Source organism: Salvia splendens, chromosome 7 (genome assembly GCF_004379255.2).
Source record: "Salvia splendens isolate huo1 chromosome 7, SspV2, whole genome shotgun sequence".
Classification (NCBI taxonomy): Eukaryota; Viridiplantae; Streptophyta; class Magnoliopsida; order Lamiales; family Lamiaceae; genus Salvia; species Salvia splendens.
In genome coordinates this window covers 673,596-689,171 of record NC_056038.1, presented here as the reverse complement: position 1 = coordinate 689,171, position 15,576 = coordinate 673,596, and the positions used below count along the sequence as shown (strand labels likewise).

At 34.9% G+C, this 15,576-nt stretch overlaps 2 protein-coding genes across 10 annotated transcripts; one reads left to right on the top strand and one right to left on the bottom strand.

The window, feature by feature from the left end:
* Positions 1-2,061: 2,061 nt before the first annotated feature.
* Positions 2,062-5,964, top strand: LOC121742572. Of its 9 annotated transcripts, none has more exons than XR_006038077.1 (7): positions 2,068-2,251; positions 2,900-3,250; positions 3,599-3,904; positions 4,683-4,797; positions 5,224-5,354; positions 5,573-5,699; positions 5,787-5,964. XR_006038077.1 is itself a non-coding variant. In XM_042135752.1 (4 exons), the coding sequence occupies exons 2-4, from the start codon at positions 2,933-2,935 to the stop codon at positions 4,695-4,697; spliced, it is 639 nt and encodes a 212-aa protein (XP_041991686.1). In that variant the 5' UTR covers positions 2,068-2,251; positions 2,900-2,932; the 3' UTR covers positions 4,698-5,964. The 9 variants fall into 9 exon arrangements, 2 of the variants coding, with proteins under 2 accessions (XP_041991685.1, XP_041991686.1); XR_006038078.1 differs by having other exon boundaries at positions 5,781-5,964; XR_006038073.1 differs by having other exon boundaries at positions 5,573-5,964.
* Positions 5,965-6,590: 626 nt separating this feature from the next.
* Positions 6,591-8,731, bottom strand: LOC121742710 (GTP-binding nuclear protein Ran-3-like). The gene is made up of 8 exons (XM_042135944.1): positions 8,593-8,731; positions 8,403-8,472; positions 7,817-7,873; positions 7,598-7,715; positions 7,419-7,508; positions 7,166-7,345; positions 7,002-7,079; positions 6,591-6,921 (listed from the first exon to the last, which is right to left on the bottom strand). The coding sequence occupies exons 1-8, from the start codon at positions 8,593-8,595 to the stop codon at positions 6,852-6,854; spliced, it is 666 nt and encodes a 221-aa protein (XP_041991878.1). The 5' UTR covers positions 8,596-8,731; the 3' UTR covers positions 6,591-6,851.
* Positions 8,732-15,576: the final 6,845 nt, after the last annotated feature.

Here is a 15,576-nt window from a genome sequence, read left to right as displayed (position 1 = left end):
CATTAATATTGAACTTTGGACAGTAAATCATACTTACCGGTAATACTTGATTCAGATGAACCTATAACTAAATAGTTGGAATAATTAATGAGTTGATTAAACCAAGATCGCAAAATTGGTGTAGTTTCTATTTTCGTCGTTATATTAAAATTATATATGAACGGTTGTCTCCAACTCATTAAGGCATCAGCATTCAGCAGTGGGGCGCCCTAAAGTCCGCTCTATGCACCGCCACGTCAGCATTTTATCCTCTTACCTTTCTACTTGCAGGGGGCTCCCTATAGGTTTTACTATTGTTTTGTTAATTAATTTAAATGTTTTCAAATGAAAGGTTATAAATGAAATGTGGGGTATGAGGTATTTATATAAATAAAATTTCCGAATTAAAAAAAAAAACAACAACAAAAACGTGTTGCATCGTCCGCGCTATCGTCCGCGTCGCCCACAGTGGGCGGTCGATGGCGCGGACGATGCCCTATTGTCCGCGCTTCGTCTGCGGACTAAGCTTAGGGCGAGGACGACGCATCGTCCATCGTCCGCGCACCCATATTGGAGGACGATGACGCGCCTGAAGCATCGGGCGACCTATCGTCCGCCCCACTGTGGATGTACTTATTCATACACATCAATTTATTTACATTTTATACCACTATGGCTTGTCATTACTCCCTCCTTTCTACATTTGACACAGTGTTGTTCTATACTTTTATGTGAGTATTATATTTGTATGATGTATATTTAATATTGTTTATTTCGTTTTACATATTTAGTTTGATTCTAATACATTAAAAATATTATTGACATTTATGAATTTTACACCGTTCTTAAAAACAATTAAAGCTTGACAGTGAATATTATACTTTATTATGATTTAAAATATAAATACTCATATGACAGTGCAATTAATAATAATAGGGAGTAATAATAATACACATATGCAAACCGTAAAATTAGGTAGTCTCGACTAACATTTTCATATTCAAAATTTGTTTTCTAGTTTCTCTTTGTATTTTGATGTCCCATAAAATTACTCATTTCTCCCTTCATTTTGTCACACTCTATTGGGCACGACTTTTTAAAAATGTAAGAGTGCCCATAGTGGTGTCGCCGCCGTCGGCTGGAAACGTTGTGCCGCGGCAGAGGGTGGGGGTGGTGGAGCCGCAAACGCGGCGTGGTAGGGGCAGTGGTGGCGACCTGCGCGTCGGACCCGAAGGTGTAATTTTTTTCCTGAATTTATTTCTATAAAATATATATTCCCAGTTCATTTTTTTCACTCCATTCCATTCTATATATTTTTGCCCAATTAATTTTGTTATAGTCTAATTAAAGTATACCAACAATTGATAAAATAATGTGATTTGTGGTTGCCATGTCTATCTATTAGGCTGGACAAGTTGTTATGATTGTGGAAGTGTTTATGTGACTGTGGCGTAACTGTTGTCTACCACTTTGGACACTTTAAGAGCATCTCCAATGGCGGACGTCCGGTCGGACGTCCGCGACGGGCGACCGGGACGTCCGCCATTGTGGTGTCGAAGGTCGGATACGGACGTCCCGTGAGGACGTCGGGTGTCCTCGGACGTGCGGGCGACGGGCGGGCGGACGTCCGCCATTGTGGAGTGGGTCGGATGTCCGGGTCGGACGTCCGGTAATTAATTTTTTAAAAAAAACTCTAGTGGGAAGGGCGATGGGAAGGGCGGATTATGTAGGGGATGTCCTAGTGACGTGGCAGTGGGATGGGAAGACCTAGTGACGTGGCATGAGGTGTTTTTGAGATGTCCTAGTGGATGTCCGAGTGGGACATCCGCCTACTGGAGATGCTCTAATAGAAAGTGAGTTGAAAAAATTAGTAGAGGCCGCGTAGTAATTTTATATATTAGTTTTATAATAAAATGTGAGTTGCAATGAGTCAATGGAACACGAGGCTTATTAAAAAAATAGTAAAAAGAAAAATGTGATAAAATTTATGGAACAGATGAAAATGGAAAACATGACAAAATTTAAGGGAAGAAGGAATAGCCGATTTCAATTAATTTTACAAATATAACTCTTTTATGATATTCAATTTTTTTTCTCTCTCTTCTAAGTTACCAATATTGAAGAGCTGAAATTTGTTCTTCAAAGCACGCGAAAACAAGCCCTAGGCCGTAAAACTGAGGAACAATAATCTGTTTCTCGGAGAGCATCTGAGATTTGAACCCCCTAATTCAGGCTGCGCTGATCGTTACTACCTGTCCAATTTCTCCAAAAGGTTAGTGATCTTCTCTTCGAGGTTTCATGTCTGCTGTCTCAACCCCAAATCGATCGAATTTTAGCCCTTTGATTTGGGGGTTTTGTCGAATTTATCGTTAACTGCAAGTGATCTTTCTGATTCCGTTTTTTGTTGTTTCCTGTTGCGACATTTTGTTGCCGATTCGGTGTCGCGTATTATTTTGTCGTTGTTAGTGAAATCACTTTAATAATATGGATGACTTGTGAATTTACCTGTTTTTCGATTATCGGGTGGTGGTTCGGTATTCGGAAATTGGCATAGAGTTTGTTTGTTTTAGGTAATATTTTCATTTGTTTTTGTTAAAAAAAACAAGTCGGTGATTCTTAAGGAATAGGCATGAGGAAGAACTGATCCTCAACGGTTTACTATTTTTCAGCATCGATGAATAATCTAGGCTTCTTTTATGTGGATTCTGTTGGAGTGCTTTGAAAAATGTAAAACGATGAATAAGTTACAGTTTTGGGGGAATTTTATAGTGCAATTCTGATTTATGATCTTTAAGGATTTGTCACACCTGTAATACGATCCAGTTTTGGTTAATTATGCTGTTAATGTTATGTTTTTCTACTGTGATCGATTAATCCTTTAATTCTGGTTTTTAAATTACATATACTCTTTATTTCACAGGCTTTTAATATTTGTTAAAGAAGATAGACCGCAATGAGATTCAGAACTAGGGAGGTGGTTTCAAGGAAGTTATTGATACCTTGCCCTTCTTCTCCACAAGGTGCAGAGTGTTTCGTAACTGGAGACGTTGTTGAGGTCTTCCATCAATATTCTTGGAAGATTGCTGTGGTCGTGAATGTTCTAGGAAGCAAAAAAGAAAGTAGAAATAAGAATATCCATCCCAAGGTTTCGACATGCAAGAATCAATATTTAGTGAGACTAGTTGGGTACTCAAAGGAAGTTGCTATTGATAGAACGAAGATCAGGATGAGACAGACATGGCATGATGGAAAATGGGTTCAATCGACAAAGGTATTTTTGGTTTCTACTTTCTGAGACAACTTAAATCTTTTCCACCTTAGAATTATATCTACATGGAGGTTCCAATGGTATTCAGTTGTCTTGTTTCTAGCTATATGTATGCTTCTTCTCATCCTTTGTGGATTTCTTCTTGCATACTAGTGTCCTCTCTGTTAAGTGCTTCTTATATTTACTTGTACAATCATGATATCTGCTGAACTTTGTGGGCAAACTTCTTCGTTGAACTTGTTTGATAAATTTGTTTTCCAAAAAATTATGGAATTTTTTACTGCATATATGTTCTTAAGATCTTAAATATTCCGAATTTGAATCAACTGATCTCCTCATTTCTGTTTGCAGATTCCTCAAGTAGGTGATGATTTAATAGTGAGCAAACCATCAAAGTCAAATTTTTGTCTGAAGATGAACTCCCAGGGTCCAGCGTTCAATTCTAGAGTTAAATATCAACCTGGAGAAGATTTTGGAAACTTCAAAGATGAAGCTGCACCAAGGGAATCTGCTGTGATCTCCTCAAGATCCCTGAAGAGGATGTCCCCATATGTTTCATCTGTTATTGAAGCCAATGACGGATATGTACAAAAGTTTCAAACCGCTGAGAAAGAAGGCCGGAAGCAGCGAGTGGTTGCTGACCGGGTACTTGACAAGGTACATGCTGTTGCTTACCCAAACGAAACTTTGGGTGAAAGATACATGCATGCTTCCTGTAACGCTATAACAAACGGATATGATCAAATGGACAGGGAAAAACTAAATGACGCTCTTGGGTATTCTGGGTTCAGAAATTCTGAATTAAATAGTTCTGACAATGATGCTAGCTCAGTTGGTAGTTGTAGCGTTACTAACCTGTGTCTTAAAAACTATTATAATCGTTTTATGCCTGTGCATTGCCAAGAGACAGACACCCTTAGTGATGCAGAGTTGTATCATCGTCCAGGCTCTGAGAGGGAGAGTTCCTCTCTCCCCTCAAATGAGGAGGTTGAGGTCAGTATACATAGCTTAGAGTTGCATGCTTACCGCAGCACTCTGGAAGCTTTGTATGCTTCTGGTCCCTTAAGTTGGGATCAGGAAGCATTATTGACTAATCTTCGTATTATGCTCCACATTTCAAATGATGAACATTTGAAGGAGCTGAAACACCTAATTTCCACTAAAACTGCAAATTACTGTTAGATGATTGTACAAAATGTTCGTATAGCATTGCTCTGTTTTACAGCATTGTAGAAATTGATCTTTTGTCAACATTGTAAGAAGAAACGTGAATGCAAAGTTGTATCTTCTCCATATTTCTTTGCAGACAGATTGACATTTTGTAACTAAGATATGTGTGTCAATTCTTAATTTATCATCAATGTAGTGCATTTTTCCAAGGCTTTTACTGTATCCATTTTTGTTAATGATCTGTTATGTCTTCTATTGCTTCTAGTTCTTTTTGAAATGAGTGGAGCAAAGCTCAAGCGCTCATGCCAAAAAATTGGGTGTACCAGCCAAATATGTCATCTGATGATCAAGAGATGCCAACTATTGTTGTATCCGATCAAGTAAGAGACCTTCTATTTGCACCATTTGGTGTCAGATGTCCCTTAGCTTTAAATATTGTGCCCTGCATAACAGCATTGCAGATTTCTAGTATTTTGACTACTTAGCTTTTGATGAGATGTTCATGAGAAATTGAATCTTGAAGTGTACAGTTGACTTTGGCCTGCAATGTATTGCTAGTTCTTCATGTCTGAAACTTAATCAAAACTGCATTTTTGGCTCTACTCTACAGAGTGACTAATTTGGTCACTGTCGACTACTATATAGTTTGATTGCTGCTTATTAGTGAAATTCTGTGTGCAATGGCATTGATGATTTTACTTATGTAAGTATGATTTCCTCCATTCGATTTGGCTGCTCTTGTACTCTGCACATGTATTTTTCTAAGGCTGTATTGATCATACTTGAATCCTGTACTTATTTTCCAGGGCTACAGTTTGAAGCATGCATCATTTGCTTCCAATGGTGCAAAGATGATGCCAGGGTTCTCTTGGCATTGAACTTTGGGTGATTCAGTTGCCTACTTTCATAGATATGCTACGATTATGGCCACTCCCTGGTATCACATGGTTTATGCCACTTCCGTTTTATCTCCTTTTCTCCCCCCTTTAACTCGATATTATAGGATGTATTTACCAGAGGATGGTAAATGTTAAGAGGGTTGTTTGTACCAAAGCTGTATTTTCTTTAGCACTAATTCAAATTACATCTTAACCATATTGAAAATTTTAATGTCAATAGAACATTGCATAAAGTCATGCTTTATTCGATTAACAGATGGTGGTAAGATTCGATGATTGAGAATGAGCCTTGAAAACATTCTTGAGAAGATGAAAAGAGTTGGAGATGCAGCTGTAGAGATTATGAGAAATTATAGTGTTCAGACTGGATGCAGATTGGAGAGGTGATCATTTGTTGCTAATGATTTGTTACTTGATATGTATCAGAAACCCTTGTGCATAGTGACTTGTTTTTGGCCTTCTAGCAACAGACACATGTCATCGGTCCTAAGACGCCAGCTGGCAAAACTTGATTCAACTAAGGAAACAGTTGAGGAAGCTGAGAGAAAGCAGTAATAATGTTGTGGGTAGCATTTTGGCATGTAAATATTGTGAATACTACTATTGTTATATGTCATCTTGTTAATAGATTTGGATCTTTTTTTATCATGCCATGTACTCTTTCTTTTGACCATATTCAACAGCCCAAAGCCCTTTACTGTGAAAATACTTTATGTATTTTATTGTCTGATATTTACTCAAAATGACTTGTCATACCTCCAGTTCGAATAATAATTAATATATTTACTACTGATCTAATATGGAATGATCTCAATAAAATATAATCTTTTAATAAATTATTATACTCTTATTTGAGCCAAGTTGTCATCTCATTAAAATAAATGAATAATAACGAAATTTTTTAAGAATTAAATAATATTATCAATATAGTATACTCTCTATTATTTATTTTCATATTTATTATTCTCTTCTGTTTCTAGATTATTGGACACATTAATAAAAAGTATTTTTTTTATACCAAAATTAGCCTTAATATAAAGATAAAAAACGATGAGTGAGTTTATAAGGGAAATGTGTTTTTTAATACCATAATGTCATTGATTATATAAATAAAGTTCATACTAACTTTAACAAAATAGATCACATGATAAACCGATCGCTAATTTAGAACTTTGAAACTTTCGCAGCAACCATATTTTCATTATTTTGTGTGGCATAATTTTGATCAGAAATATCATAAATTACTCAAATTTCACTTAGATAGATCACAATAATATTTTCCAATTTCACCACACAATTTATTCCGTTGAAATAATTAACATTAAACAAAAACAGAGGAAACAACACTGGCAAATATTTATATCAATTCTTCATATAAAGCTAAGTTGATACAAAATAATACCATCTCACATATTTCAGAAGATTAAAGACCATTCTCCCTGCAACCATATGAAATCAACAAATCGGCTAGCATTAGAACCCGTCAACAAAAAACCGCAACCAGCGCACATGGAAAACTGGGACGCGAGCACTCCTTAGTCAAATGCATCATCATCATCATCGGGAAGAGGAAGGGTGGCTGCCTGATTAAGCTCATCTTCATGCCTACAAAGAAAAGAGTGATTAATTACAAATGGAGAAGATTCATGTGTAGTTGAACATTATCCGATGGATAGAAGACGTACTGTTTCTGTGCAATCAAATCAATTTGAACTTCAGGAGGAGCCAGGGCCGGGGACTCGACAAAGTGCAGGGTAAGATCACTGCAGCCAGGGAAAAATGTCAATTTGGAATACAATATACGAGGAACTTCGACAAAATAGACAAGTACTATTTCGTTTTCACATACCCAGCGAGCTTCCGGGCAAGGTACAAGAAAGGCTTCTCGAAGTTGTAGTTACTCTTTGCTGAGATTTCATAGTACTGCAAATTCTTCTTCCTGTGGAATGTAACTTGCTTTGCTTTGACCTGCCTGTTCTTGACATCAACTTTGTTCCCACACAGCACGATCGGGATATTTTCACAGACACTGAAATCGGAAAGAAGCAAATCTATGTTACATGAGCTTCAGCAAAAATGGCAGAAAACACAGCAGCACATACCGGCAGAGATCACGGTGCCACGTTGGAACATTCTTGTAGGTCAACCGAGCTGTCACGTCAAACATAATGATGGCGCATTGTCCATGGATGCTGAAGCAGTTTGAACAAGTCTAAATATTGGTACATCTAGTGCTTTGTTAATAATACAAACAATAAACTGATAGAATCAATTCACTTACTAATATCCATCCCTAAGCCCACCAAATTTCTCTTGGCCGGCAGTGTCCCAGCAATAGAAACGGATTTTCCCACAGTTGGTGAAGAAATCCAATGGATGAACCTCAACACCAATAGTTGCTGTTAAAGGGAAAAATTCACTAAGATAAACCATTGACTTAAAAAAAGCAAGTAGACTTTTTTTGCAGATGATCATGACAGCCAATGATAATTAATCTTACGTTCATATTTCTTCTCGAATTCGCCAGTGAGATGCCTCTTCACAAATGTAGTTTTTCCTGTATTATCATGGAAGAAAACATCAAATTAAATTAGACAAATAAAACAAGCCAGTTGCATATTTCCTCAATCCAGAACTTGGAAATTGTGAGCTAAATCTTAGCTCAAACCTGTACTAAGTTAGATACAAAACAATGTTCAATATCACAAAGTAAACCCTAAAATAAAAATTATTCAACACATGTTCCTTTGATGTAGTAGAATTTATTACTCCTAAAGATAGACGCACAATATATAATCCAAAACTTCATAAGTTTTCATATTATCACTAATGCATTCGCATAATATACACTCCAAACTCCAAAACACACAAAACGAAAATTCTCCATCCAAAGCGTCATAAATTTTCATATAAATCAGTAGTTCATTTCAACTCTAATCTCATAACCTCAGTTAACAATATGACAAGCTGCATTGACCGACGCAGCCAAAATCTAATGTAAACAATAATTTTCAACGAGATCAGATGATATAATGAAAATGCGATTCGAAATGCCAGGTGCGCGTTAATCTAACGCAACAAATTACCGGTTCCGCCATCTCCAACAATGACAAGCTTGAAGCTAGGGTAATCCACAGTCTGCTGATTCGGCAACGCCTAAAATCGCAACAAGAAATTCAGAACATCAACAAACCGTAAGAAAATCGAGTAATTCACACCAACACAAACGTAAATCCACCACCTCCAAACGAAAAACACAAACAAATAGACGATTACCATTCGATCGCCGGCTGATCCTTTGGAGAGAGGCGAGAAAGCAACGGCCGATGGCGCAAGCTAGAGAGATGATCGAGATTGATGCTGAAATTAGTTAGCGCTGAGTGAATTAGTTTATGTGTGAATATATATACTGGAGCTTGGAGGCGTAGGTTTAGTAGTGAAGGGTCTTTGAATTTGAACTAGCTCTGAGCTAACGCGATGATCTGGGCCGTTGGATCAAAAGCCGGTGATGGAACACGTGCGTCTCAAGAGGAAATCGATTTTAATTTGAAATCTATATTTTTGTTTAAAAATAATAATGGAGTAATTGTTTACTATCTATCTCAATAATAATGACTCAAATCTCCAACTATTAGTACATTCTTTATATGCGATTGCCCTGCTTATTTATAACGGCTTGAGTTTTAAGTATCTGATATAAAATCGATAGAAGATTCTAGTATAATTTAAGTTTAGTTTGTGTATTAATTTTACATTAAAATGATAGGAAAATAAGTTAATTATATGTGAGAATTACTAATATTCAAGTAACCTCATCATATTGCTATGTTGCTTGCATTCACTTAGCTCCACGCCTTCACCCTCGAACTTCTTGTTAGATCGCCGTTTTCATGGATAGATTCATTTTTTTCATTGACACCACACTCGAATAGATGATAGATATATACACTTTTCCAACATCAAAATTGCGAAATTTATATATTTATGGAATAAAAATTATAATTCGAGATAAAATTTGAAAATGGGATGGTAATATATATGAGTATTTGGTTTCTTTATTTTGGCATTGTACATGAACAATATTAGATACATATGGGTTTTTTATTCGATAGATATATATATATATCTATGTGTTTATTAGAGCTAACGATTCCATGGAGTATCATTTTATGTTATGTGTCAAATTACCCGACCAAACCACAACTTTATTTCAAGAATTAGACAAAATTGTCACCACATTCATAGTCCCACTCCACCAATTAGAAATCTTCTACACTAAAACAACGTTAACGACAAAAGTGAGGGAGTGAGGGAAAAAAGCAGTTGAGTCCAAAGCTACATTCCCCATAAATCCTTGATATATATTGAACTCAGCGGCGGAAATAGCTGGCATCGCACAGGATCGGTCGACCCCACCATTAGTCCATCATGTAACGAGAAATTATATTAATTTTTTTTTAAGTCACCGCCGACTTTACACATAACTTCGACCTCACGGCTTTTGTTTTCTAGATCTATCAACTAAGTAAATCTCGAGTCCATTTCTCTGTTTTTCTTTGATAGACAATAAGTTTGTCGTAACTATTCACACAAAATGCAAGCCATTCGAGTTTATCAAATGTGCATTGTTTGACGGTCGCTCGAAATATTTTAACTTTATTTTCTCTCTATTTAACATACGCATATTAAATAATCATGTATTTGAAAAAGAAATAGGAGTATTTCTCTCTAAATAGAACAAAAGGAGTTGTGCTTTACACAAGATTACAAGCATAACAGTGTGCATCGGATAATCGATTTACATACATGCACCAATTTAAAAATATTTTTATGTACAAAAGCTAGTGGAATGACCAAATTCAATGTAAAAAATAATTCACTATTTACAATATATGTATATATATAGACTTCGTAGCTATAAAAAATTCAAGCATCACATCTCCCAAAGATTCTCAAATTTGTCAAGATTTGATTTCAGATATTTCAAGAAATATAATATCAAGATACTATCAAGATTCCAAGCGACCAAGCATGCATGCTTCAAGAAAAGATGCAAGTACTATTCAATTTTCATTTCTACTATTTTGTGTTCATAATACAAATTAAAGTAATTCCAATAAACTCTTGAATTCTCTCATTTATTGAATATGTTATATTCATGATAATCTCATGTTTTTCGACGACGATAACGCAAATAAATCACCTTTTTGTGCTCATGATCCATATTAAATTCTTGAAATTGTTTCATTTCCCTTCTTTAAGAGTAATACCACAAGATGATCAGTTAATTAATAGTACTTAATTAAGTATTAATATTTCTTAATAAATCAACTATTTAATTTGAATTCTTATCTAGACTCTGTATATAGATTTAGACAAACAAGAAATAAATTGATATAGTAGTATGAAATTTATTTAACTAATAACCTATTTAGTGCTCAGGATGCAAATTAAATTCTTGAATTCTTTCATTTCATAATGGTTAATTGGTAGTAATATATAGTAGTATTTCTTAATTAACACTTTTATTCCTGAAATAACCTCTTAACGAAACGCAAATAACCTCCAAATTAAATGCTTGAATTCTTTCATTTCTTGATAGTTAATTGAGTAAGACTCCAAATATTTTATAATAAAAAACCTAATTGAATTCTTCCGAGTTGCAATATATACAGAAGTAGTATGAAATTTATTTCGAAAAAAATAAATAAATCGAACCTGAATTTATTTGATAATTTTGCCTGCAGGAAGCTGGACAAAGAGAGAAACCAGAGACAAGCAAACAATCAAAAGGAAAACGTAGTATTCAAGCACGAAGGGTGAGTTTATTTATTTTTATTTAATACTCCATATAGGTTATTTGGAATCTAGTTATATATAATTATATACTGTATGTAGCTATTTTGATCATATATATTATAATATTAAAGATTTACCTGGTCACATGCAAATTAAATTAAATTAAATTGAATATCATACTACTATATATCAAGAATGAGTGCGTGAGAATATTCGGTGCTGCATACAGTCGCAGCATCAGAATTTACTTGCTGTGACGATTGTTCATGTGTCACTGATGACGTCGGTTCGATGGGCTCGAATAACCTGCTAAATTTTAAATGTTCCGACTAAAATTTTATACACTCATATAAAAAAAATTGATGAAATGAGATGGGATATATATTGTATTTAGAATATAAAAATATTTTGAGGGTTTTATTGGTTTAATGACTATGCTTATTTTGTTTTATTATAAGTATTTATTTATAACAAATATAGATCACACATAAAATATTTATATGAATAGATCATTGTTCCAAAAATAGCACTGAATTTGATATACTAATTCACCTTCTATTTATCTTACAAATAACAAGGAAAATGAAAGCTTTTGCCACCAAAAAATGTAATGAAAGTGAGATTAAAAAAAACAATTCTTCATCTCTTAATTATTATAACTATAAAATAAGTTAACATTTTTACTGTAATATTGAATAGGTTTGTCGACGGTTATCGAGGCAAAAAATTAATGGAAAATTGAAGGCTCTCCAGGAATTAATCCCCAACTGCAGTGAGGTATGTTAATTAATCATTTAATCTCCATTTTCTGATTTTTATTTAATTCCAAATTAATTTATAAAACTAAATAATATTGTGTACATATCTTATTAATGAATTCATCTCCATATGTATCAAGAGAGGCCAAGCATCAATCCTCGATGATGCCATCAGCTACATAAATAACCTAAGATACCAACTTCAAATGGTACATTCTACTAATTCTCGTATTTAATTTCAATGTAATTAATTAAATTATTTGTTGTGAGGGTTTGATTTTTCCCTCTATTACTCATAGATGATGTCAATGAGGGCAATTTGGTCCACATTACGGCCTCCGGGTGCAACGATGCCCTTGTCGCAAGGTACTGGTGAAATGAAATACGAGATTGGGATGAGAACGCCCGTAAACGTGTTCTCCTCCGCCAATTTCCCCATGGGATTACCCTATGATCCATCTATCTTGCCATCACAACCTCCTCTTTATTATAATCAGGTGGTTTTCTTTATCACTTTGTTTTTCTTATGGTACAAGTTATTCACATTAGAAGTTGATCGATGTTGAAGATATTGAATCAATCGCATCCGATTAGTGGAAGATCAACGGCTAGAGTGTTGCCAACTCGGATCGTTCCACCGCTTTATGATCAAGTCGTTGTTGATGAGGATCAAAGCTGCTCTGAATCTAGTGAATGGTAGATAATTAACAATTTCTTTTTGTTTTAATTGTTTAAGAGATATTAGGTGTGAAGTTAATTCTAAAGTGTGATAATTAATGCAGGTATAGCGGTTCAGACACAGAATGAAAACGGTCGTTTTCTTGCATTATTCAGAACATGAGCCACTTACCAGTAGTAATAGATATTATTATTGCCGTTATTGTTGTATGCGTGTAATAGAAAAGTGTGTGCGTGTGTATTTTCCGAGTTAAAATAGTGAAGTAAAACATAATAAAACATGACACTTAGCTCAAATAATTACGTCACATGTATTTTCAAAATATTTCAAAAGTTAAATATATAAAATAACACATGATAGGAGTATATAATTACATTCAAGTTGAATTAAGCTGCTCCAATGGGCCACAACAGAATTAGGCCCAATGAGCCAATGTAGGAAGTTGATTTTGTTTTGTGTAATTTTGTATTTTCACATGTTGAGTATATTATATGTGCTTAATATTAAATTCATCAATATAGTTTGTATGTGACACATAAATTTATTATATAGTTTATGTAAATCAATGAATTGATTCAATGCACCTATACCAATATATATTGGCTATCAAGGAATGGCCGACACCAGTTTTGGGGATGGGCATAATTGTCATCTAAATTTATATATATTTTTAATTCATATTATACAATAATCAATAAATATACTATTATAGTTTCTTTGATAAGATTACTTTTTTTGGATAATAGAATATGTGAATTGGAACTAAAAAAATATTATTTCAGGTGAACATTGATTCATTAATTGTCCCTGTACTCGCGTGACAGTACTGTCACGCCCGCCCATCCCAGGGGTGTTACAAACAAGACGATCGTGACCAAGGGACAAACATTAAGAATAGCATTTAAGGATAACAGTTCATAAGAAAGGCTCAATTAGCTTAAAAGAAATATATATATCAGAGTGTATGATACACAGAGTGCAAACTCGACTTTAGCTCCAAACAAATGGGAAAAACTCGAATAAAATCAGAGTGTCTTTTCAACAATCAGCAACTCGAGATAAAATTATTTTAACAATACTTGGCGGAAGCATTCGAGAGTAGAATACTATTATGTATGAAGACATAATATATTCAGAAAGTTTTATTTACAATCTTCTTCATTTTCATGCTCAACACCCACCGCGCTCGTCACCGCTCAACCTGCACATAGAGAAAACATATGCAGGGCTGAGTACTTGGTGTACTCAGTGGACACGTGCCGAAAATATATTTATAAAAACAGATTTTGTCAAGCCACTCTTTGAGTGAACTCGGAGTTTTAGGAAAAGTCCGAGAACACTAAACATTTTTCTTTTCCTTTTTCAAAAGTGATCTTTCGATCTATTTTCCTGGAACATATGCCGTATCTGACAAACCCGATTACACTATCTCTTGTTCATTCATCAATCCATTCATCATTCATCGTTCCTTTCATCATTCATCATTTTTTTCATCATTCATCATATCTTAACATTCAAGTGTCGGGGAAGTGGTTACCTCCCACGGTCTCCCATCAATCCATTCCATTCATCGTTGCAGTCAGATAGGCATAGTTCCAAAACAAAATATGGCTTGACATAATCTTTTCTTCTGTCACGCCCGCCCACCCCAAGGGTGTTACAAACGAGGCGATCGTGACCAAGGGACAAACATTAAGAATAGCATTTAAGGATAACAGTTCATAAGAAAGGCTCAATTAGCTTAAAAGAAATATATATATCAGAGTGTATGATACACAGAGTGCAAACTCGACTTTAGCTCCAAACAAATGGGAAAAACTCGAATAAAATCAGAGTGTCTTTTCAACAATCAGCAACTCGAGATAAAATTATCTCAACAATACTTGGCGGAAGCATTCGAGAGTAGAATACTATTATGTATGAAGACATAATATATTCAGAAAGTTTTATTTACAATCTTCTTCACTTTCATGCTCAACACCCACCGCGCTCGTCACCGCTCAACCTGCACATAGAAAAAACATATGCAGGGCTGAGTACTTGGTGCACTCAGTGGACACGTGCCAAAATATATTTTATAAAAACAGATTTTGTCAAGCCACTCTTTGAGTGAACTCGGGATTTTAGGAAAAGTCCGAGAACACTAAACATTTTTCTTTTCCTTTTTCAAAAGCGATCTTTCGATCTATTTTCCTGGAACATATGCCGTATCTGACAAACCCGATTTCACTATCTCTTGTTCATTCATCAGTCCATTCATCATTCATCGTTCCTTTCATCATTCATCATTCCTATCATCATTCATCATATCTTAACATTCAAGTGCCGGGGAAGTGGTTACCTCCCACGGTCTCCCATCAATCCATTCCATTCATTGTTGCAGTCAGATAGGCATAGTTCCAAAACAAAATATGGCTTGACATAATCTTTTCAACTTTATTTTCCTCAAAACGTTTGTGAAACATAAATCATTTTTCTCCGTCAAGATCGAGCATCATCTCATATCAGACGAAATTTCTTTTAACTGAGATTGCGAGTATTATTAATTTTTATTCGATGTTGATGTGATTATGTGCTTAAAGTGAAATAATTAAGGTGAAAGTGATGTTATGTGATATATATGTTGATTTATCGAGTGATTTGTGATTTGCTCGACTTGTTGATGTGATATGAGATGATGCTCGATCTTGACGGAACAAAAAAATGATTTATGTTTCAAAAACGTTCTGAGGAAAATAAAGTTGAAAAGATTATGTCAAGCCATATTTTGTTTTGGAACTATGCCTATCTGACTACAACGATGAATGGAATGGATTGATGGGAGACCGTGGGAGGTAACCACTTCCCCGACACTTGAATGTTAAGATATGATGAATGATGAAAGGAATGATGAATGATGAATGATGAATGATGAAAGGAACGATGAATGATGAATGAACAAGAGATAGTGAAATCGGGTTTGTCAGATACGACATATGTTCCAGGAAAATAGATCGAAAGATCGCTTTTGAAAAAGGAAAAGAA